The sequence below is a fragment of the Laetiporus sulphureus genome (assembly GCF_001632365.1).
Source record: "Laetiporus sulphureus 93-53 unplaced genomic scaffold LAESUscaffold_32, whole genome shotgun sequence".
Lineage (NCBI taxonomy): Eukaryota > Fungi > Basidiomycota > Agaricomycetes > Polyporales > Laetiporaceae > Laetiporus > Laetiporus sulphureus.
The window spans coordinates 136,293-162,683 of record NW_024468541.1 but is presented as its reverse complement, the minus strand read 5'-3'; the positions used below and the strand labels follow the sequence as shown (position 1 = coordinate 162,683).

General features: G+C 52.5%; 8 protein-coding genes across 8 annotated transcripts in view; 5 read left to right on the top strand and 3 right to left on the bottom strand.

Moving 5' to 3' along the window:
* Positions 1 to 577: 577 nt before the first annotated feature.
* On the bottom strand, positions 578 to 2,871 carry LAESUDRAFT_727933 (DUF155-domain-containing protein). Its single transcript, XM_040909324.1, has 8 exons — positions 2,386 to 2,871; positions 1,822 to 2,334; positions 1,716 to 1,761; positions 1,298 to 1,662; positions 1,174 to 1,238; positions 1,091 to 1,121; positions 780 to 1,012; positions 578 to 724 (listed from the first exon to the last, which is right to left on the bottom strand). Exons 1-7 carry the CDS (start codon positions 2,848 to 2,850, stop codon positions 854 to 856), a joined length of 1,644 nt encoding a protein of 547 aa, XP_040762200.1. The 5' UTR covers positions 2,851 to 2,871; the 3' UTR covers positions 578 to 724; positions 780 to 853.
* A 1,064-nt stretch (positions 2,872 to 3,935) lies between these two features.
* On the top strand, positions 3,936 to 8,271 carry LAESUDRAFT_682627 (uncharacterized protein). The gene is made up of 9 exons (XM_040905796.1): positions 3,936 to 4,160; positions 4,235 to 4,458; positions 4,508 to 4,576; positions 4,627 to 5,712; positions 5,761 to 5,874; positions 5,926 to 6,111; positions 6,160 to 6,415; positions 6,468 to 6,658; positions 6,717 to 8,271. Exons 2-9 carry the CDS (start codon positions 4,312 to 4,314, stop codon positions 7,998 to 8,000), a joined length of 3,333 nt encoding a protein of 1,110 aa, XP_040762199.1. The 5' UTR covers positions 3,936 to 4,160; positions 4,235 to 4,311; the 3' UTR covers positions 8,001 to 8,271.
* A 1,088-nt stretch (positions 8,272 to 9,359) lies between these two features.
* LAESUDRAFT_294953 (uncharacterized protein) lies at positions 9,360 to 9,957 on the bottom strand. The gene is made up of 2 exons (XM_040901867.1): positions 9,537 to 9,957; positions 9,360 to 9,465 (listed from the first exon to the last, which is right to left on the bottom strand). Exon 1 carries the CDS (start codon positions 9,856 to 9,858, stop codon positions 9,595 to 9,597), a length of 264 nt encoding a protein of 87 aa, XP_040762198.1. The 5' UTR covers positions 9,859 to 9,957; the 3' UTR covers positions 9,360 to 9,465; positions 9,537 to 9,594.
* Positions 9,854 to 14,136, top strand: LAESUDRAFT_727929 (Het-C-domain-containing protein; the record flags this gene model as incomplete). Its single annotated transcript, XM_040909323.1, has 26 exons — positions 9,854 to 9,957; positions 10,016 to 10,058; positions 10,110 to 10,222; positions 10,282 to 10,306; positions 10,358 to 10,396; positions 10,455 to 10,490; positions 10,548 to 10,610; positions 10,666 to 10,743; positions 10,798 to 10,852; positions 10,920 to 11,053; positions 11,121 to 11,268; positions 11,324 to 11,365; positions 11,416 to 11,432; positions 11,495 to 11,500; positions 11,552 to 11,828; positions 11,889 to 11,915; positions 11,974 to 12,027; positions 12,077 to 12,099; positions 12,172 to 12,258; positions 12,313 to 12,333; positions 12,395 to 12,433; positions 12,485 to 12,532; positions 12,587 to 12,672; positions 12,728 to 13,982; positions 14,031 to 14,062; positions 14,112 to 14,136. The coding sequence occupies 24 exons, from the start codon at positions 9,857 to 9,859 to the stop codon at positions 13,728 to 13,730; spliced, it is 2,565 nt and encodes an 854-aa protein (XP_040762197.1). The 3' UTR covers positions 13,731 to 13,982; positions 14,031 to 14,062; positions 14,112 to 14,136.
* A 187-nt stretch (positions 14,137 to 14,323) lies between these two features.
* Positions 14,324 to 16,858, top strand: LAESUDRAFT_751099 (uncharacterized protein). The gene is made up of 12 exons (XM_040911646.1): positions 14,324 to 14,444; positions 14,520 to 14,755; positions 14,811 to 14,851; positions 14,916 to 14,950; positions 14,999 to 15,171; positions 15,287 to 15,348; positions 15,554 to 15,645; positions 15,759 to 15,896; positions 15,945 to 15,960; positions 16,016 to 16,067; positions 16,144 to 16,175; positions 16,227 to 16,858. Exons 2-12 carry the CDS (start codon positions 14,750 to 14,752, stop codon positions 16,465 to 16,467), a joined length of 888 nt encoding a protein of 295 aa, XP_040762196.1. The 5' UTR covers positions 14,324 to 14,444; positions 14,520 to 14,749; the 3' UTR covers positions 16,468 to 16,858.
* A 1,161-nt stretch (positions 16,859 to 18,019) lies between these two features.
* LAESUDRAFT_657736 (FAD/NAD-P-binding domain-containing protein) lies at positions 18,020 to 19,630 on the bottom strand (the record flags this gene model as incomplete). The annotated part of the gene is made up of 2 exons (XM_040904707.1): positions 18,020 to 18,844; positions 18,908 to 19,630. 2 exons carry the CDS (start codon positions 19,628 to 19,630, stop codon positions 18,020 to 18,022), a joined length of 1,548 nt encoding a protein of 515 aa, XP_040762195.1.
* A 757-nt stretch (positions 19,631 to 20,387) lies between these two features.
* LAESUDRAFT_657789 (DEAD-domain-containing protein) lies at positions 20,388 to 23,399 on the top strand (the record flags this gene model as incomplete). The annotated part of the gene is made up of 12 exons (XM_040904709.1): positions 20,388 to 20,631; positions 20,714 to 20,842; positions 20,895 to 21,049; positions 21,106 to 21,549; positions 21,629 to 21,756; positions 21,809 to 22,002; positions 22,074 to 22,195; positions 22,250 to 22,419; positions 22,490 to 22,719; positions 22,784 to 22,967; positions 23,024 to 23,211; positions 23,263 to 23,399. 12 exons carry the CDS (start codon positions 20,388 to 20,390, stop codon positions 23,397 to 23,399), a joined length of 2,325 nt encoding a protein of 774 aa, XP_040762194.1.
* An 880-nt stretch (positions 23,400 to 24,279) lies between these two features.
* LAESUDRAFT_294766 (FAD/NAD-P-binding domain-containing protein) overlaps positions 24,280 to 26,391 on the top strand; it is a 2,463-nt gene continuing 351 nt past the window's right edge. The window contains exons 1-3 of the mRNA XM_040901866.1: positions 24,280 to 24,465; positions 24,535 to 25,563; positions 25,623 to 26,386. Coding sequence (XP_040762193.1) covers positions 24,721 to 25,563; positions 25,623 to 26,386 — 1,607 coding nt within the window. The 5' untranslated portion in view covers positions 24,280 to 24,465; positions 24,535 to 24,720. The remainder of the gene's footprint in view (positions 24,466 to 24,534; positions 25,564 to 25,622; positions 26,387 to 26,391) is intronic.

The window sequence follows — 26,391 nt, the reverse complement described above, 5'->3', positions numbered from 1 at the left end:
AAAGACCACGGCAACGCCACACGAGGCTCGCGTCCAAGCGGTGGCACAAACGCGGTCACGTGCCGACCTTTTGTGTGCCCCATCCAATCAATAATTGTTTTGCAGGGTTTTCCCGTCAGCGAGATACTTCCTCTTAACACTCATACACTTCCACATCTCGAACGCAAGGATGTGAGACTATCTAGGCCGCTGCGGGAGATTGCGCCAACTCCTCGGACAGCCGTTAGCCCGCCGTCTCTGGGGTCAATGCGTCCCTCGTCTTGTACCCTCAAATTTCAACAGACTCTCAGCACGAGATAAACGCGCTTTCAGCGTGCGTCGCGCTGCCTAGTCCGGTTAGGGTGGCACGGACAACACACCCAGGAGTCCAGCTAGCCATTCTGAGACGTTCCGCGCAGATCAAAATCTGAGACATATGCCTCGAGGATCACATCAATGGTCATGGTCAAAGCCACACCGAAGCGAGGCTTCGAGCCGACAACCGAAGAACGCTTTCCTTCGGGCAAGAGATTCATGCTGCGGCGCAACTTGCGTGCACGACGACGCACGCTGCCATCCGATGGACAGCTCAAGTGATGCGAAAAGATCCGGCGGGGATAGCCGTTCAACGTGTTCAGATACATTCATTGTAAGAGAGGAGAAAACTTGGGTGACGTACAACCCAGACATGTCATGGAAAGGTATCACCATACATCCATGGAGTATTTCACCTAGCCTCGCTGCGCTGCCACACCGTCGCTTAGCATCGTGGAGACGACCGAAATCAAACGACAACCTACCACAATGGTCTACACGTATACTACATTGCTCTGTCAAAAATAATCTGTGATACACGCGGAGTGATCCTCATCCCTCAAAGTGAATTTCCTGACTGAGCCAGTCGTTCCAGAATCTCTAGCGCCTCCTCTCTGGAAAGCGAATTCAACGCAGCAGCGGCGTTGGTGCACACGTTCGTAGCAGAGTCGGAGTCGCTCATCGTCGCATGCACTACGAGTCGCGCGATCACCTCACCCTAGATGGGGTAGAAGAGGATGAGATTTGGAATCAACGGGATGAAAGCCCTCAATGCAGGCGGATCATAGTTACGCACCACTTCCACGACGCAGGCGATCACAATCAGCCTATCGAAACAATTGAGCCTAACCTATCTTGAAATTGGGCACAACTGCGTACCAAATGATAATCCATGTGATGCGCTCCATCGCATTATTGTTGAGATGGTCGTGAATCGCACCGAGCTCGACAATGCAAGCAGTGATCAACAGTCTTCGCTAGTTAGAGTGGAAAGTCTACTCACCAGATCCTCTGCCACGGCGAGCTTCTCGTTCAGTACCTGCACCCGTCCTCCAATCTCCATATACTCCCTCACCGCATCGTACAGCGCCTTCAGGCTCGCCTCGCTCCAGAACAGCTCTGGCACATCGAGCACGTTGCTCACGAGGTTCACGTCGCGTCGGAGCGTGAATAACCGCCCGGTGAGGCGCAGTGCTTCCTTGCGTGAGAGCGCAAGCGCACCGGTCGATGCGAGCTGCTGTGGGATCGACATTGTGTCCTTGGACGAAAGGATCCTGTTCGCATGCGTTTCATAGTGAGCGAGGAGCGTTGATTGAGCGAGGGCGTGTGCGACGGACAGCTTGAGGAGGTGAGAGCGAGTCTTGAATGCTGTCGCCGGATCGCAAATCAGTGATACAGAAAGAAGACAGCGTAAGACACACTGAAGAAGTCGTTGAAGATCCGCGGATACGCGATATTTGGGTCATGCTGCGCAGAATAAGATAGTCGGTTGGTGAAAAACGCGCGAGTCAAAGAGGAATGACGGACAGTGTAATGGCATTCCTCGATCTCCCAGTCATCCTCGACGAACTTTCGTCTCATTATGCCTGCATGTTCCACATCCTCCAGGATGCCGCGTTCTTGCTCCTCCGAGAAACCGTAAAACACCGCGACGCCATATGCAAAGAAGATGGCCTCAGCATATTCCCCTTCACGTGCGTCCACATCGTTCGCGATGCCTTTCGAGCGCTTCTTCCTGCTCTTGCGTTCAGCCCGGTCTTCTTGTGGAGAGTGTATTTCCGGATGCACAGATGGACTTGCGAGGGGTGCATCTGGCATTGATATATCTGCATTGGTGAGAATGGGCGATGAGGAAATGATGTAGCTGGCTGACGGAGGCGTCGTGCTCGACTCTGGATTGTTGAAGTACGTGCCCTGGTAGCCATCTTCTTCTGCTTCGGAGAATCCAGAGGACGGATCCTCTGCGTCTGAAGATGGCGGAGCAGAGGAACGAATGTTGGCTTGCGGACCATACCCCGGTAGTAGCGGGAGATGGTACATCTACGAAGAATTGAGAGATGTATAATACGTGCCATGGGACAAGTCACTCACCACATAGATTGCCTCGTCAAACACGCGAGGCTGAACGTTGTGCTCCCGCTTTAGAAAGCTTGCGAGCAGCTTCATCTTGAAAGCGTCCGCGACGCAATAGGCAGTGAGACGCGGAAAGCCCGCTTGCTCTCTCTGTTCCTTGCTCATCCGCTCTCCCGCACTCTTCTTCTCGCGCACTCCTCTATCCGTCTCATATCCGAGTAATGACTCTTCCTCTTCAGCCTCTGGAGGCAAGGGCTTCGTTTGCGGGGCAGACGGAAGAAGAACGAGCTTGTGGGTTGTCTTGGATGTCCGTTGGGCCTTGGTCGCTCCGGTGACAGGGTTGATGGCGCCCGTGAGAGATACAGACGGGCGACGAGGTGCTATATTTCGCTGAGAAGAACCAGAGATAGTACGGATGGGCCGCGGACGACGACTGGCAGCCGACGAGACTGCAGGAGGGCGCGATGAACCAGGTGCAGACATGACTGCTCGTTGATCTTCGTCGATACCTCTCGCTAGAATCCGACCGTACATAGGACGCACTGAGGGTTACGTAAGCTATTTCATCTCCGAAACGCGTCGATCGGATCTTGCATGACGCGTCGGTGGCTGACGCTCCTCGTCCGTACACTCGTTTTCATGTATACCATACACCCAATGATTCTGATATGATGAATGGTCTTGGTTCTATGCAGTCAGCTCCTCCACAGTTATACCTTGTGCGGACATATAGCTGCACCAAATCTACCCTCAGAGCCTATGACTCCCACAACTATCAGCTCGAAGGTGCCAATACAAAGTAGATATGGTCATCATTATGCAGGTCATGCATATGAAATTCACGCCTTCACCGTCTTCGAGACACAGTATCGTAATGTACCCGTAGATTGCTGTGGTGAGTCGTCGTCTGGTTTCAAGAACACAGAGTGCTGCGGCCCGCCGCAAGTATTGTCGTTGCGAGAGTCCCCTGCGGATGAATTATTTTTTGGGTGCATTATCTTGACACCTTTCCATGGCATGGAGTCCACGTTGTGCATCGTACAATCTTTCTCCACTTGCCCGAAGGGGAGCGTTCTTCGGTTGTCGGCTCGAAGCCTCGCTTCGGTGTGACTTTGACCATGGCCATTGATGTGATCTTCGAGGCATATGTCTCAGATTTTGATCTGCGCGGAACGTCTCAGAATGGCTAGCTGGACTCCTGGGTGTGTTGTCAATGCCACTCTAACCAAACTAGGCAGCGCGACGCACGCTGAAAGCGCGTTTATCTCGTGCTGAGAGTCTGTTGAAATTTGAGGGTACAAGACGAGGGACGCATTGACCCCAGAGACGGCGGGCTAACGGCTGTCCGAGGAGTTGGCGCAATCTCCCGCAGCGGCCTAGATAGTCTCACATCCTTGCGTTCGAGATGTGGAAGTGTATGAGTGTTAAGAGGAAGTATCTCGCTGACGGGAAAACCCTGCAAAACCATTATTGATTGGATGGGGCACACAAAAGGTCGGCACGTGACCGCGTTTGTGCCACCGCTTGGACGCGAGCCTCGTGTGGCGTTGCCGTGGTCTTTCACTCCGCGAGCCTGCGCGCCCACAATCGCAAATCCTCCCAAACAACTTCACCTCCTGCTTCCTGTTCTTTCTGCCGTGGCAGCGTGCCACTGAGCTTTGATCGCTATCCGATACAATAAGATTGCTGCTGAAGTAAGCGTCTGAGTCGGAATTTGTCGGAGGCGGATCGTGCGCTGTGGTCTCTTGTTCAAACCTCCACTGCACGTTTTAAGACGAGCCAACCGCGTTGAGGTAAGCAGCACTCCTTGTTCCCCTTTCCACTGCGTCTCTCATGGCGCACCTCATCTCATCAACTTCACCGATAGCCAAAAAGGTCACTGGATCTTATCCATTTGCCGCGAACCAGGACCAGCCTATCCAGCAGATACGGTTAGAGTACAAGATGGACGCTGAGGGCAAGCTCTGTTTCATGGACGCGAAGGAGTTTCGCAAAGTCTTCGACATTAAGTCGCGCTCGAAGAACCAGCCAAACAGCTCTGACAAGAAGCCAATCCTCCGCGACATGTTCAAGAACGTATATACTCCTGGGGTACGTAACACCACACGTTCATCCATTGTCGTGTCTAATTCGCGCTTAGCTTCCCCAGGAAGCCGGTGGCACGACAGTCAAACGGAGCTGGACAGAGAGGCAGATGTATCGAGCATTCGTCAGTTGCTCACTCATCTCTTATTGATGACTGCTGACGCGTTTGTGCAGATTAACGTGGTAGCAAAGAACAAGCTCTGTCCGGAATACAAGTTTACATTGTCGGCGAACAAGGGCGACAAGGACGACCCGACGAAGCAGAGAGTCGACGTGGCGATGTTCAAGGGGAAGGCCCCGAAAGACGGCGCGCCACACTGGGATGAACAAGCGCTGTGGGTCGAGTTCAAGAGAGACGATGTCGCTGATCCATTCAAAGGCAACACGCTGGCGCCCAAGAGCACGAAACGTGAGGACACATGGGCGCAGCTCATCACGTACGCGGCGAGAATCTTCGAGACCCAACACCGGACCCATCTTTATTCCGTTCTCATTTGCGGTCCGACCGCCTACATCATGCGCTGGGACCGGTCGGGTGTGATCGTGACGGAGGGCTTCAACTACATCAAGGAAGATGAGCTGCTTGCCGATTTCCTCTCCTCATTCGTGTGCATGAGTCCTGCACAGCAAGGCTACGACACCACCGTTGAGCCAGTCGAGCCGGGCTCCGCCGATTACAAGGCGATGGACAACGCGGTCGAAACATGCAAGGACACGTTGGACTATGTGAAGGGTTACTTCAAAGCGTCGTTGGTGGGTGGCGCTCGGCGGTGGCGGGTGAGGGTGGAAGGATATGAGCAGCCTTTCCTCATCGGCAACCCTCATTTCAGATCGTGGGGGGTGTTTGGCCGCGGCACGAAGGGCTTCGTCGCCTACGAGGCTAAGAAGGAAAAGTTCTTCTGGCTGAAGGATACGTGGCGCATCGACCTGGACGGTATGGAGAAGGAGGGCAAGATCATCCTAGAGCTGGAGGAGGCGGGTGTGGAGAATATCCCGACTGTGGTCTGCCACGAAGATGTCTTGCATGAGATCAATGGTGAACGCATTGCACAGTCCACACTCGCACACGAGTACCTCAGGAAAGCGCACCAGGAGGCACGCAAGGAGCGGAAGGCGAAGACAGTCGAGACAAAGAGACGGTTGGGGCGGGCAGCCGCAGGAAACAAGGCCAAACGCAGCTCGAAGCAGCCCCACAGTGAGGCGAAAAAGAGCAAGGGTCGGAAGCAAGCAAATGAAGCGAGTTCGACGGGTTCAGGAACGGTACGTCTGCCAGCGCGGTGGCTTTGCATTCGCTGATGCACCCTGTAGAGTGTCATCGACGGGTCCGCGCGAAGCGACGAGCAAGAACGCGTTGTTGGACAGTCCAGCGATGGCGATGGTGAGGAGAACGGAGCGAGTACGTCAGGCGCTACTCGGGCACAGGTGCGTGGTTCCTAGTGTTCTAATATGCCGATAGTGACAATTTTGTTGTAGCAACAAGCACGATCGGGTTCGCCACATGCCGATGAAGCCGCAAATGACGGGGATTCGACAGTGGAGGAAGCGGCTCAGTCGCCTATTACCGGGCAGGAAGCAGCTCATCCGTTCACGTCCAAAGATGACGTCTCGCAGCATTCGACCCCTGCGAAGGGATTGGTCGAGTCTCCGGCGATTGAACAGGTACGTTTTTTCGGTCTGCGGAGTGCTTGTTACCAATTCCTATCATAGCCACAGGCACAGTCTAGCTCATTGACGAGTGAAGACGGAGGCACCGGTGGTCAGAATTTGAGCAACGTCGCAAGTTCCTCGTCTCAAAAACAAATATCCGCTGAAGACGAGGATCCCGATACTACTCCGGTTGGCGCAGAGCCACTGCTGAGATCGTATACGCACTACCGGCTTGTCGAGGAAGAAGTCGGCATGCGTCTTGAAGAGTTTGACAACGGTTTTCAGCTGACCACCACCGTCACTGATGCCCTCGAAGGTAATGAAGGTGCATTATCGGCCCTCAACGTAGAGTTAACGACTCGTCCTAGCACATTCGCAGGCGGTGTCGAAAGCCAGCCGTATTCACCGGGATGTCAGTCCAAACAATATCGTCGTCATCTTTTACAAGACAGCCACCGAGGGGAAGTTCCTTAGACGGGGTATTCTCTGCGACTGGGAGTTCTCAAAGCGAATTGAGGATGACCCAACATTAGAACAACGAAGACAGATCAATCGTACCGTGAGTCGTTGACCCAATGCTACTGATCATGAAAACAACTCATGTCTTCCGTGTCTAGGGTACATGGCAGTTCCAATCTGCCATAGTCCTCTTGCAGCCAGCCAAGTCCGTCGAGATTGCAGATGAGCTGGAAGCCTTCTTCTACGTTCTCCTATATTGCTCGCTGCGATATATCCACAACACCTGCAGAGATCTGGTTCGATACATGTCCAACCTCTTCGATCTCGCAGTGTTCTCCAACGACGACTACTGGTGCCCGATTCTCAAGTATCATACCGTGGCCGCCGGCGAGCTGATATGGTTGGCCAAAGAGATTCACTTTCTCTCTGCAGGAGTTGCCAGTGGTGGTACTGCAGACAAACAACCGCTAAATGCTATCTTCTCCACGCTGTTGAACTGGTTTAAGGCACGGTACGTTGTCGCGGAAGCCGACGGCACATTAGCTCCACCGGAGTATCTGATACGTGCTGCCCACGACGAGCTGGTTGCTTCGCAGACCTCTGCACGTGATAGCGATGTGGAAGAGAGCGAGGAGGATGACGAGACATCACAGCTGCAGACGTTGTTTGGGCGAAAGGTAGGTCAGAGAGACCTCTTCGCCGATGATCATGTGGAGCAGGAACAGCTCGATGATGCAACATCCGTCGTGGAACGGAAACGGGCGGTCAACCTAGAGTCGCACGACCCCATGTTGAATCTGCTTGCGAGGGCTATCTCCAAGCAGAAATGGCCCGCCAAGGACGGAGCGGGCGACCAACTACCAGGTCACACCCACGGGAAGATTCTGCAGGCCGATGATCCGGACGCCATTGCTACGCGCACTCGTCAGCGGAAGCGCAATGCCAACGCGAGCATCGACGAGAACGGCTCTAATGACATCGACGAACGTCCGGCTAAACGTCAAAGGAAAATCCCCGCTCTACAGTTGAATCGCGCATCGGCTTCTCGCGGCACCAAGCGCGGAGCTTCAGACGACGACAACTCTGACGGTCCTTTCAAACCGCCAGCGAAACGCGTCCGGACGTTGCGCACCGCTGCTCCGGCGAGCCAGTTGCACGTTGCGCCAGCCGCGTCGGGATCTAGCACCAGCCGCCCTCGTCCCGCATCGAAGCCTTCATCGCGGACTCGCAAGACTGATATATCCATGTCACCTCCCCTTGTACCGGCTCCCAGTCGTGGCAGCGCGAATGCTCCGGTCGCGTCTGGCTCTCGTCCGAGTCGCTCGCGCGCCGCCCAAGACCAATCGTCTACCGATGAGGCTGCTGATGGGGCCATTAATGTTGGCACAAGGAGGTCCGGGCGATTGTCAGCGAAGGACAAGGGTAAGGCGCGGGCATATTAGTTGCCTTACCTAGTTTGTAGTATCGTTTGGCTCGGAACCTGATGGAGTTTATGGTTGTACGTACGCTCACCGCTATTTAGCCCACATGTATGCTATTTGTCGCTCATCATCGTCTACTTATCACAATTGTAGCAATAGAAGGTATCTGTCACGGACTGTTGCACGGATCGGATGTTCACTCACGGCTACAATGTCAATTCCGTAGATTCTGCTGAATGGTTCTAAACTTGTATCGTTGTTGCAACAATAGATTCTAGTTCATCATGAGACTGTAGATGCTATAGACTCGTGTCATGCGTACTGTCATCGATAGGGAAAGGAAGACCGCGCTTAGGTGACTGAAGTGACGCGCTTGTGGCTGAAGGCCCGGGCTAAGAGCCTACAAGTGTGATACTGAGCCGGAAACTCAAGTACTCAAGCTTAAGATTTGAGGTACTCTCATGTACACTGCTGCATTTTATTTGGCAAAGCTGTTAACGGTACTGCGAATGCCACTTTGGGCGAACAGGCCTCACAGGTAAAGATGCACTCGGGACGCGTCTGTGGCTGAGCGCTGAAGCTTCGCTGAAGGGTCACGGCCGAAAAATGCACGCTGTCGATCAGGCCTCTGAATCATGATACCGGCACTAAACAGCGAAACATTTGCGGCAATTATGCCACCATATAGATCCTCCAAATCTGGAACAACTGATATCAGCCGCAGGAGTTGCTGACAGTGCCAGCTACAGTGGCACTGACTGGGTGGCTACGGCGACCAAAGCTCCTTAACTGAGCCATTCCCGAACTTATATTGACTTGTCTCCTACCCCCATGCAACTGCAGTCTCAGATTTTGGCTAACTTCCATACCTTTTCTTTATCTTTCGGACTCAATTCCGTTTTTGTCGGGCTTTTCATTTGAGGTTTGACACACATTTGAAAGATTTCTGAAAGCGTTGAGATCTACGGCTCTAGCTGCATCCCATCATTGAGAGGAACAGCAACAAAAAGATAGCTCGACCTGCGAACTGCGCTATACTTGCGAGACCGTCGTATCGTTCTGGAGAGCGAGCACCGTTCTTCAAACGTGAAGAATCCATAATCCCACACTGTAGATGCACCAAACACTAGAGCAGAGCTAGTTTGAAAGATATCCGTCTCTTGCGTCGCCATTCATCTTGTCCAGTGAGACATTTGGGATGAAGCGGCTGATAAGGTGACAGTGATAATTGTATGAGGTGTTACTACTTCTTGATAAGCAATCATGATGGATGAATTGAGAGACGAACCTCCTTATGCGACACTGAGCGGTCGACCTCCCTGGCAAGCCATGCATGTGAGGCTAGGAAAGGACCATGCTAAGTTGCTCGATACGGGAGCTCGTATCATGCCTTTGCGAACGAGGATCGTGTGTATTGAGTTGAAGTCATCACCCATGGCGGGCATAGCTTTCCATAACGTCAAATCTACGATAACTGTGAGACGAACTAACTCCCCAAATGATGTGTAAAGTCATGTTCAGTTGATCGGCGTTCGTCGCATCAGCGGGGTCGCTTACCTATAGTCAACGCCACTTACACCTCAGGCCTCAGCGACCAATCTTTTGCAGCACTGTGTCAGGCCGTACGATAGTGTATTCGGGCGTACTTGAAAAGCACAGCTGGTTTTCCGAGCGTAATTGACATGATGTTCAGCGCGGGCGGTGCTAGAGGGTCGTTATGGAGGATGCGCTGAGCACGTGGATCAGATAAAGCGCGCGGACCCTGGGCACTACTTGGCGGGCTTGACGTCAAGGACAGCGACCACAAGAGAAGCTTGGCGGCGGTGCAGTACTTATAGCACGTTGTCCAAGCAAGCCTACCTTGTAAGTCGACCACCATGCCTAGCAACGCGCATATACTCCTGATTTTTCTGTGTGTTTTGGTGTTTTGTCTTCAAGGACATGGAGCGTACGCATTTGGGGCGGGAAACATTCCAAGGTGGGTGCATGCCGGCTGTCGCGAGAGTCAGCAAGGGTCTGAGCAAGGAACGGTGCAGCTACGCGTACCTGGAGGGAAAGGCGTTCCGTCATGGCGATATTGTGAGCTGCTTCGCAGGAGCGATCCTGGAGACCTGCTAAAGGCGAATGTAGGAGGACTCGCTTGCTGACATAGCGAAACGCGCCGGTGGCTTCGCGCTCGGAGCTCTGATCGGCCGGGGAGGTACGAAGTTCAAGGCACTGGATGTCAAGCGGGTATACTTTGGGTATGTTGCCGATTGCTCTCGGTAAATCAGGGTCGTTTGAACTGGCCAATCGCCCTCAGAAATTGGTTGCGAGATTACAGTCAGGTGTGCACCCGTTCGATGCATATACACTGGATCGCACTGAATACATTATAGGCAGTCGATGTCGCGGGCCTATCGAAGCTGCAGCTTGCGGTATGTGTGAGATATCGCATTAGTCCAATTCACTTATTCCGGCGGCGGGATGTTACAGACAATCATCAACCTTTGCATGGTCTTGGGTTTCATGGTAGATACCTCGCGTGCAAGAGCTGTCAACTACATTCTGATAGCCATTATCTTGCAGGCACACGGATATGCCACCGAGGAATTCGAAGTCACTGCTGAACGACTCGGCGTGTATCTTCCAGTGAGATCAGGAGCATATATACAGCGAATTCTTCATTGATCACAAGACGCCATAGACTGAGCACATCGATAACCCTAAAGGATACCCTGAAAATGCTCGAGATTATGATCGGAGGCTGCGTGGGCCAGTAGACGTGAGTTCACATTTCAACGGTCCCCCTTTCCAAAGTGGCAACATATCTGCATAGCCGCAAGAACTGGCCATCGACCCTCGCACGGGTATGAAGAACTACATTGCAAATGGTGGGAGCGCTGCTTTCCCATCTTTCGTCTAGCTCATCTCATCCTTACGTTCATTTTTGAGATGCAGAATTCGGTACTTGGGACACCAGCAAGGCACTCGTTCGCCGAACATTGCACAAGTGCATCGAGTATGGCCGCCGGTACCGCAGCAACGGCAATAAAGAAGACGAGTACGAGTCCTACCGGCTGCTTGGGCAGGCTGTAAGCACACCGTTTCAGTAGTTTCCGCGGTAATTTCCATGGTATTCACAACTATTGCGATGTGCAGCTCCATACGGTGGAGGATTTTGCGGCGCATTCAAACTTCTGTGAGCTCGCGTTGGTCTCGCTCGGCTATCGAGACGTGTTTGTGCATGTGGGCGATCAGGTGCGCTTGCAGGCGCCTGATGGGAGATACGTCGCGCCCCTGGTGACTGGTGAGTTGCGAAGTGAGTGGGATTATATTTCTGAGCTAATCACATGCTTTGATAGGGACGTTCGGTTCGAGTGACTTCATGCATAGCTTGCTGGGCGGTGCGATGCTCTTCCTTATCAAAATCGATATAACTCACTCTGCCTTGTAGAGGCTACCGATCACATAGTTTGTGAAGGTTCTCTCTCTATCCGACTAACACTGATCTTGTCTGCGTACTTTATCCTCAGAGCCAAGTTCGTGAAGCTATATACTTGTTGCTTTTTCCGCACTAATGTAGATCGTAGGCATCCGTGGTCGATCTCAACGCCGAGCTCGACAAGGCCCGCGCTAAGTCCGCCTCCTTCTCGTCTCGCTCATTCTCCGGCGAAGATTCTTCAAATGCAACAGCGGGCGTGCTCCGATCTCTGCTGGAGAAGCTTCCGGACGGCAGCGGTGGAGAGATGGAGCGGCAGATGGATGGCGTCCAGCGCCTGCGTGCGCAGAATACTCTCGCCCCTGAGGACATGAGCCCGCAGCAGTTGCATGACGTTCTGTGGCAAGTATTGTCGTTCAGGGACAGCGGTGAGTATTTCTGGCTAAATGGGACGAGTGAAGCGCGAGCTTGTGCTTATGCATGGATAGTGATGAAGAAGGTCTCGATTATTATCGGTAAGTAGCCAACGTGGGCAACCGTGCGGATGCAGTCGCTGACGCTCAGGCATTTCAGACAAGATACCTGGCTTGGGGTCCTTACTGGAGTCCATAAGTGACTCGATCTCAGGTACGAGACCTCACTTACCATGCGGACTGAGGCTGACATTTTGTCGCAGTGTTCGTTTTCACTACGCTCGAGGTGGGTGGAGCGAGCTTTTGATGACGGCAGAAATTGATGCCACGCCGAATGGATGTGACGGATGCATTCCAGCCATTTCTGAAGCCAATCATGCAACAAGCCACAACGGGGCTTATGACTGCGTCGGGCGAGGTCATCAAAAAGACTGATCAGTACGAAGTATGCGAAACGTTTCTTCCAGTGCAAATGAGTTTAACTGATGAAATCGGCAAGGTCTTCAACAACCCGAATGCTGTGGGTGGTGCAGGAAGTGGGCGATGACAATGAACATTCACTGATAACGCCTTTGATGTAGTCCGACCCGACCCACTCTTTCTTGAGCAAGGATCATTTCGTGAGTAATCTCTGCACGACATTGGCCAGCATATTGATACTAGTCCATCAGAATCTCATTTTGAACGAACCGGCTGGAAACTTGGGAAAGATAATTTTGGTCTGTTCTTGGATCGTACGTGGTCATGGAAGATATCACTAATGTTCTATACAGGAATATACTGTGCCGCGGATCGTCAAAGCTTGGGAAGACACATCGATCAATGTTAACCAAGTCACGGACGACGTTTTGCACTGTCTGTACGTCTGATACATACCTCGGGTCTCATCACACATAACTCAAGGGACATTGTAGGTTCCATCCCGACTTCCATGATAGCGACTCGCCCATTCAACGCCAGATGGTGAAATATATGCAGACTTGGGTGCAAGGACTCGAGAATGACCAAGCCGAGATCATTCGAAGGCTTTCAAAGGAGTCGGTCCGAAATCACAAGAATATCAGGATCGGCAGCGAGGAACAGGAGGCCGCCTCACAGGGCTCGTTCGCACAAGCTGCAGGGATGCAGATGCAGAGCGAATTGCTGCATGATGTTCCCGGTATGGCGCAGGCGCAGTCATTGCTCGGCAAGACTGGCGGTGCTGCTACCAGTGCGGGCATAGCAGGTTCAAGGCCCGGATTCGGGTTGGGTGCTGGGGCTGCCGGGGCGGCGATGGTGGGCCTCGGAGGTGTGAGTCGTTCGGGCATGCCCGACGTCCCTGAAGGAGGGTACTATTCGGAGGGTAGGAGCCAAAACCCGTACCGGGCTCCGGAAGAAAGCTCGGATGGCGACCGTCAAGAACGCCACGGACACCATCACCGTCTGTCACAGGGTACTGGAGGATACTACGCAGAGAGCGCATCAGTGCAGATGCCTTCCGGGGAGGCAGAGCTGTACAACAGGGCGGCGTCGGCAGGGTATCCTGGAGCGGCATACACGTCTTCGAGGTACGAGAGAGAGCCGCCCAATGCTCCCCTGAGCGGGCCGCCAGGGTTCCCAGGAGCGGCACCGACGAGCTCTGGGTATTCCCCATCGTATGTGGGCGGATACAGCGGGCAACAGCCTCAGCCGTCGTTCCCGGATCCTATGCGATCATCGGGATTCGGCGATGGCGCATTCGGCGATTCTGCCAGACAATATGGAGGATACCGGGAGAGGGAGGAAGGAATGGGGCTTGGTGAGTTTTCGCCGCCGCCGGGACCGCCGCCAGGCCCTGGTGGTCCTGAGTTCCCTGAACCACACCACCATCGTCGTCACCATCAGCATCATGATGAGTACCAACCGCCGGAGGGTCCGCCGTACGGTGGTGGCTGGTGAGCTTGGGACGTGATGGAGGTGCAAGGTGTATGCTCGAACGCTGAGGAGTAGATACGTAGGTGCGTCGAACATGGTGGGGGCTGACGCTATTGCTCGCATAGGACCCAGGCTGCGGGAGCAGTAACGTCTTTACAAACTCTACCAAAAGAAACACTGTCAGAACTGCAAGCCTGAGTATTGAATTGCAATGAGACTGAACGTGCTGCTGTGTGAGGCTGTGACTTAAGTTGCTTCCATTACTGTTCATCGAAGGTGCGCTGCACACCTGAACAACTGTATTGCCCACATATGATGTTACAGATGCTCAGAGATACGCCCATGATCACCACGAGGTGAAAGAAACCTGTCTGTATCATGATCTGGGCGCTCAGTGGCCTGTAGAACTTGGACTTTAACATCAGTTGTGACGCATCGAAGCACTTCGAGGCCAAGAGCGTTTCGTGCAGCATGCATGCTGCCGTAGCTAGGAAAGGGATGAGCGCTATTTTGGAGCCGCTCAGTATCGATGAGTGGAAATGGCCTCCTTGTGACGGACAGCTCACTAAACGTGGCAATGTGCAGTACCTGCAGTACCCGGCAGCTGGGTGGAACAGCACGGAAATCGTTTACGGGAATAGAATTCAATGAAGACACAAAACTCTATGATTGGCACCAACGTGTTCTTGCTATGGTCAATTCAGGCATAGCACGATGAAAGTAGATGCTATATTCCCTGTAGGATGGTGCAGGTCTTGCCGGACCTTTAAAACTTCAAAGCTTCGTGCTTATGACAATGATCTCATTCTACAGAAAGTCGAATTTTTCACTGAACCGCGAGCGATCTCGATACCCAGCCATCAGAATAAGTTGATATACATGTTCTATCATTGCTCGTCTCACAAAACCGAACAGAAGGCGCCTATTGACATAGCCCCAACAACGGTGTGATGCTCCGGACACATCTCGGCGCATGCCACGGATGAATTGGTAGATGCCAGCGCCACGGTGAAGGCGCCAATTGCACCATCGATGTATAAATAATGAGAGTAAGTTTCCGTCCGAACGTCATTGCTTCAAACTTGGATCTGAACACCAGCAAAGATGTCAGCCGAAGCCGAACTTGCATCCGCAATGATAGATTAGTGAGTTTAGTTATCTTCCTGACATGTGGCCCTTATCTGGACTTATGGTTGCTGAGCTGAGTAGTTACAGAGAAATCGACTTATACGTTGCCGCCACAGGTCAGTGTGGTATCGTATATTCTACTACACGGTTCTCATGAGCCTCAGCTCTCTGCTGCTATGACTATGGCCTCACGCTTCCTGACGAGATTCAATATATCTGGAAGAGCAAATTATCGTCCGTTTCTGCGCTATTCTACGCCTTCCGGTATACAGCTGTTTTCAATGTTATCTTTGTGGTCTTGACATTATCGCCGACACAGAATTGGCAAAATGACGAGGTAGGTGACCATACTCATTTCATGCATCTGTGGTACTCACAGAGCTCTGAAGAGGTTCGAAGCCGACTTATATGCGTCCTAATTGTGATATTGAGCATGCACGATTAATCCGCAGTTGCGCAATTCTTGTACGCATAGATATGGCGATGAATGTGCTCCTCATGACAAGCGCGACACGTAAGTGCACGTAGGCTTTGCGTGTATCTGTTGCGCTGATCTTTATGGTGCCAGTCTTCGCATCTTTGCGTGTTTACGCGATCAGCGATCGGCAGAAATTAACCTGCGCCTTGACATTCATTTCAGGCATGGTATTTCCCGTGGTTTCCTTTGTGAGCTCTCGCCACGATTTTCCTGCAGACATTACTCATTAAAATGTTACCAGTACACATATATTCGAACATCTCCGCTGGAGATTGTCTATCCCGCTCGCGAATGTGGCATTAGACTCAAAATACCTGACAAAACGTATGCAGTGTAAGTTTCTTCATAGATAGCTACGTTTGAGCTGAGTTGCTGATAATGCGTGCATGTGTAGCTGTATGAATTCTTCTTCCACTCTATGGCGCACCTATTCACTCATTGATTAGGGATAATTGGCGCCAGGGTGGCCTCTCTGTGCTCTGATGCCATTGTGATGATCGTCACCTGGATGAAGACGAAATCTATGGCGGTTTACGTTCAGACTCTCTCGAACAATAGTTTGAGCAAGGTTCTCGTCCAAGACAGTACGTAAACCGCGCCTCTAAATTCAAACTAACACTGATTTGTACAAGCGGGACTTTACTTCGCGTGCGTCCGCAGATGACGCTCAGAGGTGTGGATGTTGATACTGGCAACACAACAGCCTTCTTTCAATAGCGAATATCATTGGCATTGTCCTTGGACAATATACGGAAGTAAGCATTCTGAGCACTCTTGCAGACTCTCGCCTGCCTCGCCTCTGTTATGACGTCTCACTGTCACATGCATCAGATAGTCGATCCGATCTCTATGGTAACGGGAAGGTGAGGGGCAATTTGACGCGGCGTTCCGCTTCGCTGACATACACTTGGCAGCCTTACGTCGATCGTCATGTCGCGCCTCCTCATTGACCTCCGCAAGGTTGTATTCTCGCATCACATGGATGATTCCCTATCGGCCACCCTAAAAACAATTGCCTTTGCTGATGGTCGGCAAGACGAGAGCCTGGAAGATGACTTGCAAGAGCATGATATTGCATGCAGCTCTGATGCTACTGCTGCTGATCGCCACGAAGATTATCACGGAGATCACGCTACCGCAGAAATCAACGTATAGGCGATCAATGGTAACGATATCGCAGTATAACGGGAAGTATTATAAACGATGTTGGCACCTTGATCCATGCTGAAAGCGATGACTTTCACCGGAGAGGAACATGTTAATGAGGAACTTCACGTGGACGACATCGTCGACTCAAATTTCGAGAAAACCGCCCGTTCAATGGTACTTGCTGGATGAATGAAATTTATTGCACGGTGACGCACGTGTAGGAGGAATGGGGGCAGAGAGGTTGGTCAGCGTCGAGCTGAATCATGAGCTTGAAGGCTTTCTGGTGATGACCAATAAGTCAACGTAACTGACAGAATGACCTTTGATGAGCAGTTGTAGCTAGTGCACTATATGCAACAATTACAATCTCGCCCACAATGATCATTACTATCTGGTATCGGTAACTAAAGTGCAAACACGTCGACACGTGCAAGCGGTATAATTCGCGAAACAATTCAGCTCAATCCACCACTGATCATTAGTAGCCGAACATCCGCTTCATCCTGTACACTCTTCCCGCCCTCTTCCGCCCTCTTCCCGAAAGGCATAAACTCGCAAATCGAGGTCTCCCTGCCTAGCGGGAGCGCAATGAATGTAGAGGCGTGATGAATACGCGCTGCAATGACCTTTCATTTGCGATCGTCCATGATGATCTTGGGGATGGTGCACACAAAAGCCTTGCTTCTGAGTTTCTGGATCAAGCGACGGCGTTGGGCGTGGTGTCCACTCATGACTTGAATCACTTGATCCGCGCCACCATGCGGCTTTCAACTCCTGGTGCCTCGAACGTTTACTGCATGAGAACGGCCTATTGACAAGGCAGGATTTAAGATTCATGTCTTCTTTGGGCTAGAGTACGTATCAAGCATTTGTACAGGAAGTATGAGACCATAGCGGGAATCAACGGGAGAAAACGTGCCATATGAACACTACTGTCATCTTCGTCCGTGCTCGAGTGGACACGATCCTAATTTTTGTTGTCGCTGAAACCCCACAACTGACTCTCCGAAGTGTCTGTCACGCCTCTTCCGTGCTGATAGAACGCAGCGCGATACCGTTGCAGATATGGAAGTCGAGTGGCGACTTGCTGCATGCGAGTGTCAAGGGTTTGCTCTTCCCTTCCATCAAAGCTGCAGGATATGTAGTGACCATTCCGATTATGCTGCAAGACCAGAGTTTCGTTCGCGGTTCATCAAGCTTGCAAACTACGCTCATCATGGCTCACTATTGTCGTCGGTGGTCTTGATAAGTACGTGCTCGCACCCCCGAACGATCCGGGATACAATGTCTGGTCGGATCTACGAAAATCTTCTTTCTCCAATTTGACCGAGATATATTGCATACGAGACAGTCTGCTCTATATGTATCATTGCCTCCCAGACGATGGGCTGGCTTCTAAATCGATATCTATGTCAACCTAAGAAAATATGGGGCAACCAGAACAAGATCATACCGTGCGCAGAATACATAATGCAGTAATGATTGATTATGCGAGCTATGCCCAACTCCCCTAGTCACACACGCTAGCCTGCCTTGACGAGGATCGTCAACAAACATCTCAGAATTCATACTCATCTAGCAAAATCGTTGCCGGTTCCGGTTCGTGTCCATCATCCTCCCACTTTCTCTGCCACTCCACCAACCTCCTCAACAAGTCAGCCCACTCCTCCTCAGTACGCACGTTTCGCAGCCACCGGTCCTCCTCGCCAAGGCGCCGCACTCGTTGCCAGGCGCGGTAGATCAACGGGCCCTCACGCCTGCCCATCCGGCGCCACGACTCCACGTACTTTTTCCCGTCATCCGGCAATGCCCCATGCTTCTTCAGGTATTCAACGAGGTCATCCTGGTACGTTTGCGCGCCGTTGTCGCTCATACGATGTCCGACGAAATAGGGGTCGAGGCCCTGCTCGCGGAGCGCCTCCTCGCGCGCGACGAGATCTGCGAGCATCTCTTCGCGCGGAGGCAAGAGTGAAGCGTTTGCGAACGCGTGCGCGACGAGCATGCCCTGCGCATAGTCTGATGGGCAGTTGGCAATGATCACGGGAAGACCGACGAATGCGAGCGCAGTGGGAGGAACAGCTGGGCCGAGGCTGAATATGTGCCGGTACAGAGGGAAAATGTATCGCAGGTTGCTGATGGGGCGCTGTGCGGTAGTTGAGTTCTGTCGTGTGCTCGGGTCGGTGACCACTGTAGAAGCATGTGGCGCGGTCAGGAAAGGCATGCGGAACTCATAACCTGTTGCAAGTATGACGGTATCGATCTCTTCGACCGATGTGCCATCGGTGAAGAAGATCGCATCCGAAGTAAAGTATGCGATCTCTGGTTTCTCGACGACATTCGCGCCGGGCGTTGTAGTCTGGTTTTCCTTGACTGATTGGTAGACCTATCCAAGTCGAAGTATTCGTTCAACCATCATGCAAGGTTACGCTGATAGAGATGGACTCACCATCTTGGCTAATGAGCCCACCTGCAGGGCGATATCTCGTGCACTCGCACCCGCTCCGACAAGGACGACGCTCTGGTTCGCATATTCTTCTGGGTGGCGGTAGTATATGGAGTGTACGATTCGTCGCCTAGACGATCCAGAATTCGAATTCGCCAACCAATCGCTTGTGCCCGTCCAAGTGGGTACATGCGGGTAGTGGTCGTGACCCGCGGCTACGACGAGGTGATCGAAGGTCCGTTTGAGCACGACCTCCTCGCTCGGGTCTGCATCTGGCGAGGGCGAGTGGACTTCGACGTGCCAGTCACCAAATTCGCCATGTCCATGCCATTGTGCTGAGACAACGGTGTGGTTCAGCCTGATATATGGCATTAAGTCGAAGGACTCCGCGAAATCCACATGGTACTGTTGAACGGCCTCCCATGACGGAAATAGTGATGTGCCTGGCGGAAAGGGAACATGAGGATAGGTCATTGTGGGATTTGCTGTATTGGTGTGGAGAAGAGGATAGACTGGTGACTCTGGAAGCTCTGGAGGGTCGGGTTCAGACCCTGGAGGGTCAGCGAGCCACAGTCCACCGACGTTGCGATGCTGCTCGAAGAGGACTACCTCCCAGTTCGCATTGATATTCGAAGCGACATCCAAGATCGTCTTGAGCGCTGCGAGGCCCCCACTGCCTGCTCCCACGATGGCGATAGACTTAGTAGCGTCCCTCTGGATGTTCATGAACTGTTGGTGCTCGAGGTCGTGGACAGAAGCCGAAGGCGGGAACTGAGGCACGTTCCACAGTCCCAGGCGTAGTAGCGACGACGCTGCCTGCACAGCATACAGCAAAATCGACAACATGGTGGTAAGACTGAGGAACCTGAGCGTTCGCGAATGAACGCCCGCTTGTAGACACGCTGAGGCACGGCGGCGTGAACGATGCAGCTATATAAGGGCACTGGGTGCTTCCAGACCACATTGATGTTACTGTCTGATCCGCGCGACGCTCGCGGGATGAACAGGTTTCCATCAGGCTCGAATCCAGTGCTTTCGGATGCTAAGACATGTCAAAGCCTAAGTAGACTTCTCTGCAACAAGAACGAGTACTAGAGACCCTCACTGTCAAGAAATGGGTCTGACACCCACGCGAAAGGCACTGCGATTCCGATCTCACGTCCCACGGCTCGAGGGAAACCACCTGCGGATGTTTCGTGCGCTGGCGACGCACCATGGAAGCTGGCGACAGAACGTTCATTAAAGGACCACTGGAGGTCAAACAAATGTCACGAATCATCTTGTTCAGTCAGTCGACCAAGCCGCAGAAGTCAGAAGCGCCGCGACCTCCAGAACGCGTCAAACGGCGAGTTGCGATTCGCGTATCACGTGATCGTCACGGGTTTTCACTAAGCGCTCGAAAGGAGCGCTCAGTAGTGCAAGCAGCAAGACTTAAGTGCGTCTATCGACATCCTGTTTTTCGATTCCTAATTCATTCTTTTAGATGGCTGCAACCTCACAAAAGGGTTCTGCGAAACGAAAACTAAGCGCAACGCCTCTGTTGTCTCGCAAAAGGGCAAAATTAGACAATCTTACTACAGACCAACTCCCTTGGAAGGCTTCATCTCGTCCGCGAGAGGTTGGCCTCGGGGATGCGTTTGATGGGCTTTTGGAATTGGAGGAGGTGGACAATGTAGAGGTAGTATACGAGGAGACGGATGCGGGTAAAGTGGTCCGATTCAATGTGAGTCATGCAAGGACATCCTTCGTAGCAGTGCGTCTAGAACTGTCCGTAGATGTTGGGACAGAAAGCCTCTCCTGATGAGATAGAAGATGAAGACGACCAGCAGGCCTTGGGTGGTATTGAACAAGATCAAGCTGTCGCAGGATCGTCTTCTGCACCTGCAGAGGAAGCGGTCGCAGACCCATCTCAATCCGAGAAGGATACACCCTTCGATTGTGAGAGCATCGGTTCATAATTCAATGAGTGTACATAATTTTAGTGAAACAGCAACGAAGATGCTTCCAAAATGGCATCGCTTCACGTTACATCCTCAACTTCGGCGTGCTCTCTATGCACAACGCTTCACTGATCCCACACCCATACAATCGGAAACACTTCCGCTTGCCATGAAAGGCAAAGATATAGTAGGTGTGGCAGAAACGGTATGTTGAGTGCTAAATAAACGAGAAATACCTGTGGGTCTCATGTTTTCGTTCAGGGTTCCGGCAAGACCCTTGCATATGGACTGCCCATTCTGCACCATCTCCTGGCGCACGCTTCTTCGCATGAACCGACTTCCAAGCAACGTAGGCCAGTTCGTGCTCTGATCCTCGCACCAACCCGCGAATTAGCATTGCAGGTCTCCTCCCATCTGAATGCGTGCTTGAGCGCTGCCAGTTTACCTTTTGGAACTGCTGTCGACAACGATAATCCACAGACAAAAGATGTAATTGCTTCTGAGAAGTATTCCAAGGTAAAAGGGAAAGGGAAAGAGAAAGAGAAGACTAGCGCACCGTCAGCCCCCAAGCTGAATGGTAGGCCGCTTGTCAGCGTCGCGGCCGTCGTCGGCGGCATGTCCCTTCAGAAACAACGGCGAATTCTCTCACGCGGTGCCGATGTGCTTGTCGCGACCCCAGGTCGACTGTGGGACATTATACAGGAGGTATGTCAGACTTGGCAACATTTCTCCATCTATCGTCTTCTCGGAATGCATTCTCATGCTGTTGATCGCACCTTTTCAGGATGATGAACTTGCGGGCCAGATTGAGCATTTGCGCTTTCTTGTACTAGATGAAGCCGACAGAATGATCGAGACTGGCCATTTCGCCGAGATGGATAACATTCTTAGGCTGACTCTGCGTCAGGCAAAGTGCGTTCGAAGCTCAGACGTGTCGAGACAATGTTATTGATCCGCCTAATAGGGAAGATGCGGTAGAGTCCGAATTTGAAGCGGAACCTCCGTTGGTAGCAGAAGAGGAAGAGGAAAGCAAGGAAGGCGTGAAAGCAGGAGAGATGCAGACATTTGTCTTCTCAGCTACACTTAGTAAGGATCTGCAGCGTAACCTCAAGCGACGTGGCCGATCGTGGAAAGCCAAGAAAGGAGGTTCGGCACTTGGTGAGGAGGATGTTTGATAGCCTTACGATCCAGCATTATAGTCTGACCAACACGATTATTCCTACGTCCAGATGACTTACTACTGAAACTCGATTTTCGCGATTCCGAGCCTGCAGTGATTGATATCAGTCCGGCAGGCGGCGTGGTGGCGACTTTGAAAGAGAGCAGGGTGGAATGCCTCACAAATGATAAGGTGAGTGAAGAGATTCGACATGTGTACATCGAATTTGACACGTAATCAATCCAGGATGCCTATCTGTACTACGTTTTACTGCGGTACCCCGGACGCACTCTAGTCTTCCTCTCATCGATCGATGGTATTCGTCGACTGCTACCCATCATGGAGTTGCTTCAGATTCCTGCGTACGCTCTTCACTCGCAGCTTGAGCAACGGCAGCGACTCAAGAATCTCGACCGGTCAGTATCGGCCTCTCCTAATTATGCAGCACCTACCTACGTGGCTAATCTTCTCCCCGCCTCGTCACAGATTCAAGTCGAACCCGCGAGCGGTGTTACTTGCTACGGATGTGGCAGCGCGTGGACTGGATATCCCTGCGGTTGACCACGTCATTCACTATCAAGTGCCACGTACGGCAGATGCGTACGTGCATCGGAATGGACGAACAGCGCGTGCCATGCGTCGCGGCTTCAGTTTGCTCATGTGCGCCCCGGACGAGCGGCGAGTCGTAAAGGCACTATTTGGAAGTTTGGGAAGACGTATGTGTGTCTCAATCTGTGCTCATTTAATACTGGTACTGAGAGTCGCGATCCACTGGCGTAGAGGTGGATGAGGTGCAGGAGATGCCCGTAGAACTATACATGTTGGACAAGCTCAAAGCGCGTGTGCAGCTCGCTCGTCAGATTGACATTTCGCAGCATAAGGAGAAGAAGGAGAAGCATGACAAGAATTGGCTGAGAGAAGCTGCGGAGGCTATGGAGATCGATCTAGACTCTGATATGGAAAGGTATGCATCGATTGTCGGATTCTCATGCACCTTCAGCTGACAAGTTTGGTTTCCAGTTCTATTGAAAATGAACAACGAGGTGCGCCGTCGAAACAGAAGCGAAGGTCCATATCAACAAAGGTCAGCGCCATGAAGGCAGAGCTGAAGGGCCTCCTGGCGCAGCCTCTAGTTGCTCGGGGTATCTCGACGCGGTATATCACGTCGGGCAGCGTCCCGATAGCTGATCAGCTGCTTGCTGGCGAATGTACGTATATCTCAAAATTCCGCGCTTTCCCCTTTGATTGGGAATGCCCAGATAATGAAACAATGGTCGGCTTGAAGAGAATTGAAGCAGGAAGTGATTTAATTGGTACGAAAAAACGAGGCCGACGAGCAAAGCAAGAGGATAACCCCACCGCACAGTTTGACGAGTGGAAGGGATTTGAATCATAGTGCAAGGAGCTAGAAGTACATATCTTATATGCCTTGCTTGCATGTCGTCACTGAGATTCGTTGTCGATGGGCAGATGTATACGAAAAAAGGCGTTCGCACAGGCCATTCATCCGCGAGCGTCTCATAAACTCCCTATTATCTCCGTCAACGATGTATGACACGCTCGGGGCACCTATCGACTCTAGTACACCGATCGAGCTTTAGCAGAGCTGCTGTCGAGCGGTCGTAGGCGAGGCAATGCAGTGGTTTCTCGTCAGCCACTGTTTTGTCAATCACTAAATATCCATTTTCTCATTGCCATCGTGGTTGAATAGGATTGCCCTCATGTTCTGTGATGTTGCAGTCGGCACTGGAGGCTACATTGTGATTATCCAGACGTTGGAAGAGATTCATTGTCCCCTAAATGCCAGTGCTCATAGCAACGCCTGCATTTTGCGTAGTAGCAATCCATACTATTTCATAGATGTCGGACTGACAGTCACTAATAACGCTAGTGCGTCATTGTGAACCTGGGGGTCCTTGCGGGATTGACTCACTGTTGTGATGGATGACGCGAGTGTCCTAAGCAGAACCTATATATCCCTGCATGAACCAGATCCATAATTGTGAGAGGGATACATGTTTATTTGAACGTTAGCCGCCGCCCTCAGACCTGCCGTAATCTGGTGTCGGCTGGGTAGGATCGCATCTGTGACGAGCCGCTTGCGGCTCGGCCACTGTTTCCGCAACCCAGACGAGCGCTAATTCGGTGAATTCTACCCGCTCCGTGGCCGACGCACCGACAGTGGACACTTGTGGCAATCTTGCTCGCTATCCAGCAAGATGAGCGTGGGATGTTTATGAGATAGACGCTATGACTGTCAGCAGACCGAGACCTATTGCGTGCTCGCAAGTGATTACGCGCAAGCAGTCAAGTTTGCGACGTTCGAGGATCCTTTGACTGCTGCAGCGTCTACGGTTGCGTGCGAAGCGTACACGCAGGAACGTTTTGCCTCCGGTATGTGAAAGCCAGAAATGACTCAGTCATGTTCGGTTGTCCGTCTTGACAATAGATGGAGCTTGCAGGTGAGGATATCCAGTATTCTGTGCCACGACAAGGAATCCACTCAGCTATCAACACATCTTGGCACACAGGAGCGATTCATCTCAGAATAGAAGCTCTTCGCCTCTTTTACGCAATACAACTTCTCATCAGCGTGATCCGGAAGCACTGATTGTCCTCATTCGTGCACGGCATGAGCTTCGCTGTGCCGAGCGTGTCTACAAACACTCAATTCCGGTGCTTGTTTATGGCCGCTGCTCTCTGCACCCTCTACCATCATGCTGTCGACCTTGCTGTACGCTGTGCATGCAGCGTCATCGCTGCTACGCCTACGACTGTGGGATGTGCCTCAATTCCCATCTCTGGTCTCTGTCCACGACCTCAATCACCAACAGTTCATGCACGCCCCGAGCGGCGCGACAAAGTCAATCGCCATCGTGGGAGCAGGCAGTGGTGGTCTAGCAGCGCTCAAGACGATCTTGGATGTCGCGTCGGATATTAATGCGAACTGGGAAGTGGTGCTCTACGAGCAGCATCGTGACGTCGGTGGATTGTGGCTCGCTGACGCCCCAGGGCCTGAACCCGACCCTCCAGAGCTTCCAGAGTCGCCAGTCTATCCTCTTCTCATTACCAATACAGCAAATCCCACTATGACCTATCCTCATGTTCCCTTTCCGCCGGGAACGTCGCTGTTCCCATCGTGGAAGGCCGTCCTACAATACCATGAGGACTTCGCAAAACGGTTCGACTTGACGCCGCATATCAGGCTGAACCATACCGTTGTCTCAACACAGTGGCACGGACATGACGATTTTGGCGACTGGCACGTAGAGGTTCACTCGCCCTCGCCGGATGCGGACTCGGGCGAGGAGGTCGTGCTCAAACGGACCTTCGATCATCTCGTCGTCGCCACTGGACACAACCACTACCCGCACATACCGACGTGGAATGGCACGGACGACTGGTTAGCCAATTCGCGCGCTGGCTCTCCGAAGCGGCAGATCGTGCACTCGATATACTACCGCCACCCGAAGGATTATGCGAACCAGAGCGTCGTCCTTGTCGGGACGGGGGCAAGCGGACGGGATATCGCTCTGCAAGTGGGCCCGTTAGCCAGGGTGGTGAGTGTGTCTTTGCGAGCGTCCCATCGCCAAGTGAGTTCAACACGTGGCACCGATAGGTCTATCAATCTGTCAGGGAAAACAAAACCACCACTCCCGGCGCGGACGTCATCGAGAAACCAGAGATCGCGTACTTCACCTCGGACACCATCGTCTTCATTGACGGCACAGTAGTCGAAGAGGTTGACACAGTGATTCTTGCAACGGGTTACGAGTTCCGCATTCCGTTCCTCACCGCGCCGCATGCTTCGACATTGGTCACGAACCCAAATACGCGGGAGACCTCGACTACCGCGCAGTATCCCGTCACCAACCTGCGTTACATCTTCCCTCTGTACCGGCACATATTCAGCCTCGCGCCGGCAGTCCCACCTACGGCGCTTACCTTCATCGGGCTCCCTGTGCTCATCGCCAACTGTCCGTCAGACTATGCGCAGGGCATGTTCATCGCGCACGCGTTCGCGAACGAGTCTCTCCTGCCTCCACGTGAAGAGATGCTAGCAGAGCTGGTCGCGCGCGAGGAGGCCCTCCGCGCGCAGGGCTTCGACCCGTACTTCGTTGGGCATCGTCTGCAGAATGACAACGAGGCGCAGACATATCAGGATGACCTCGTGGAGTACCTGAAGAAGCACGGGGCACTCCCGGATGACGGGCAGAAGTATGTCGAGCAGTGGCGCCGGATGGGCAGGCAGGAGGGCCCGCTGATCTACCGCGGCTGGCAGCGTGTGCGGAGTCTTGGTGAAGAGGACGAGTGGCTGCGGAACGTGCGTACGGAGGATGAGTGGGCCGATTTGTTGAGGAGGCTGGCGGAGTGGCAGAGGAAGTGGG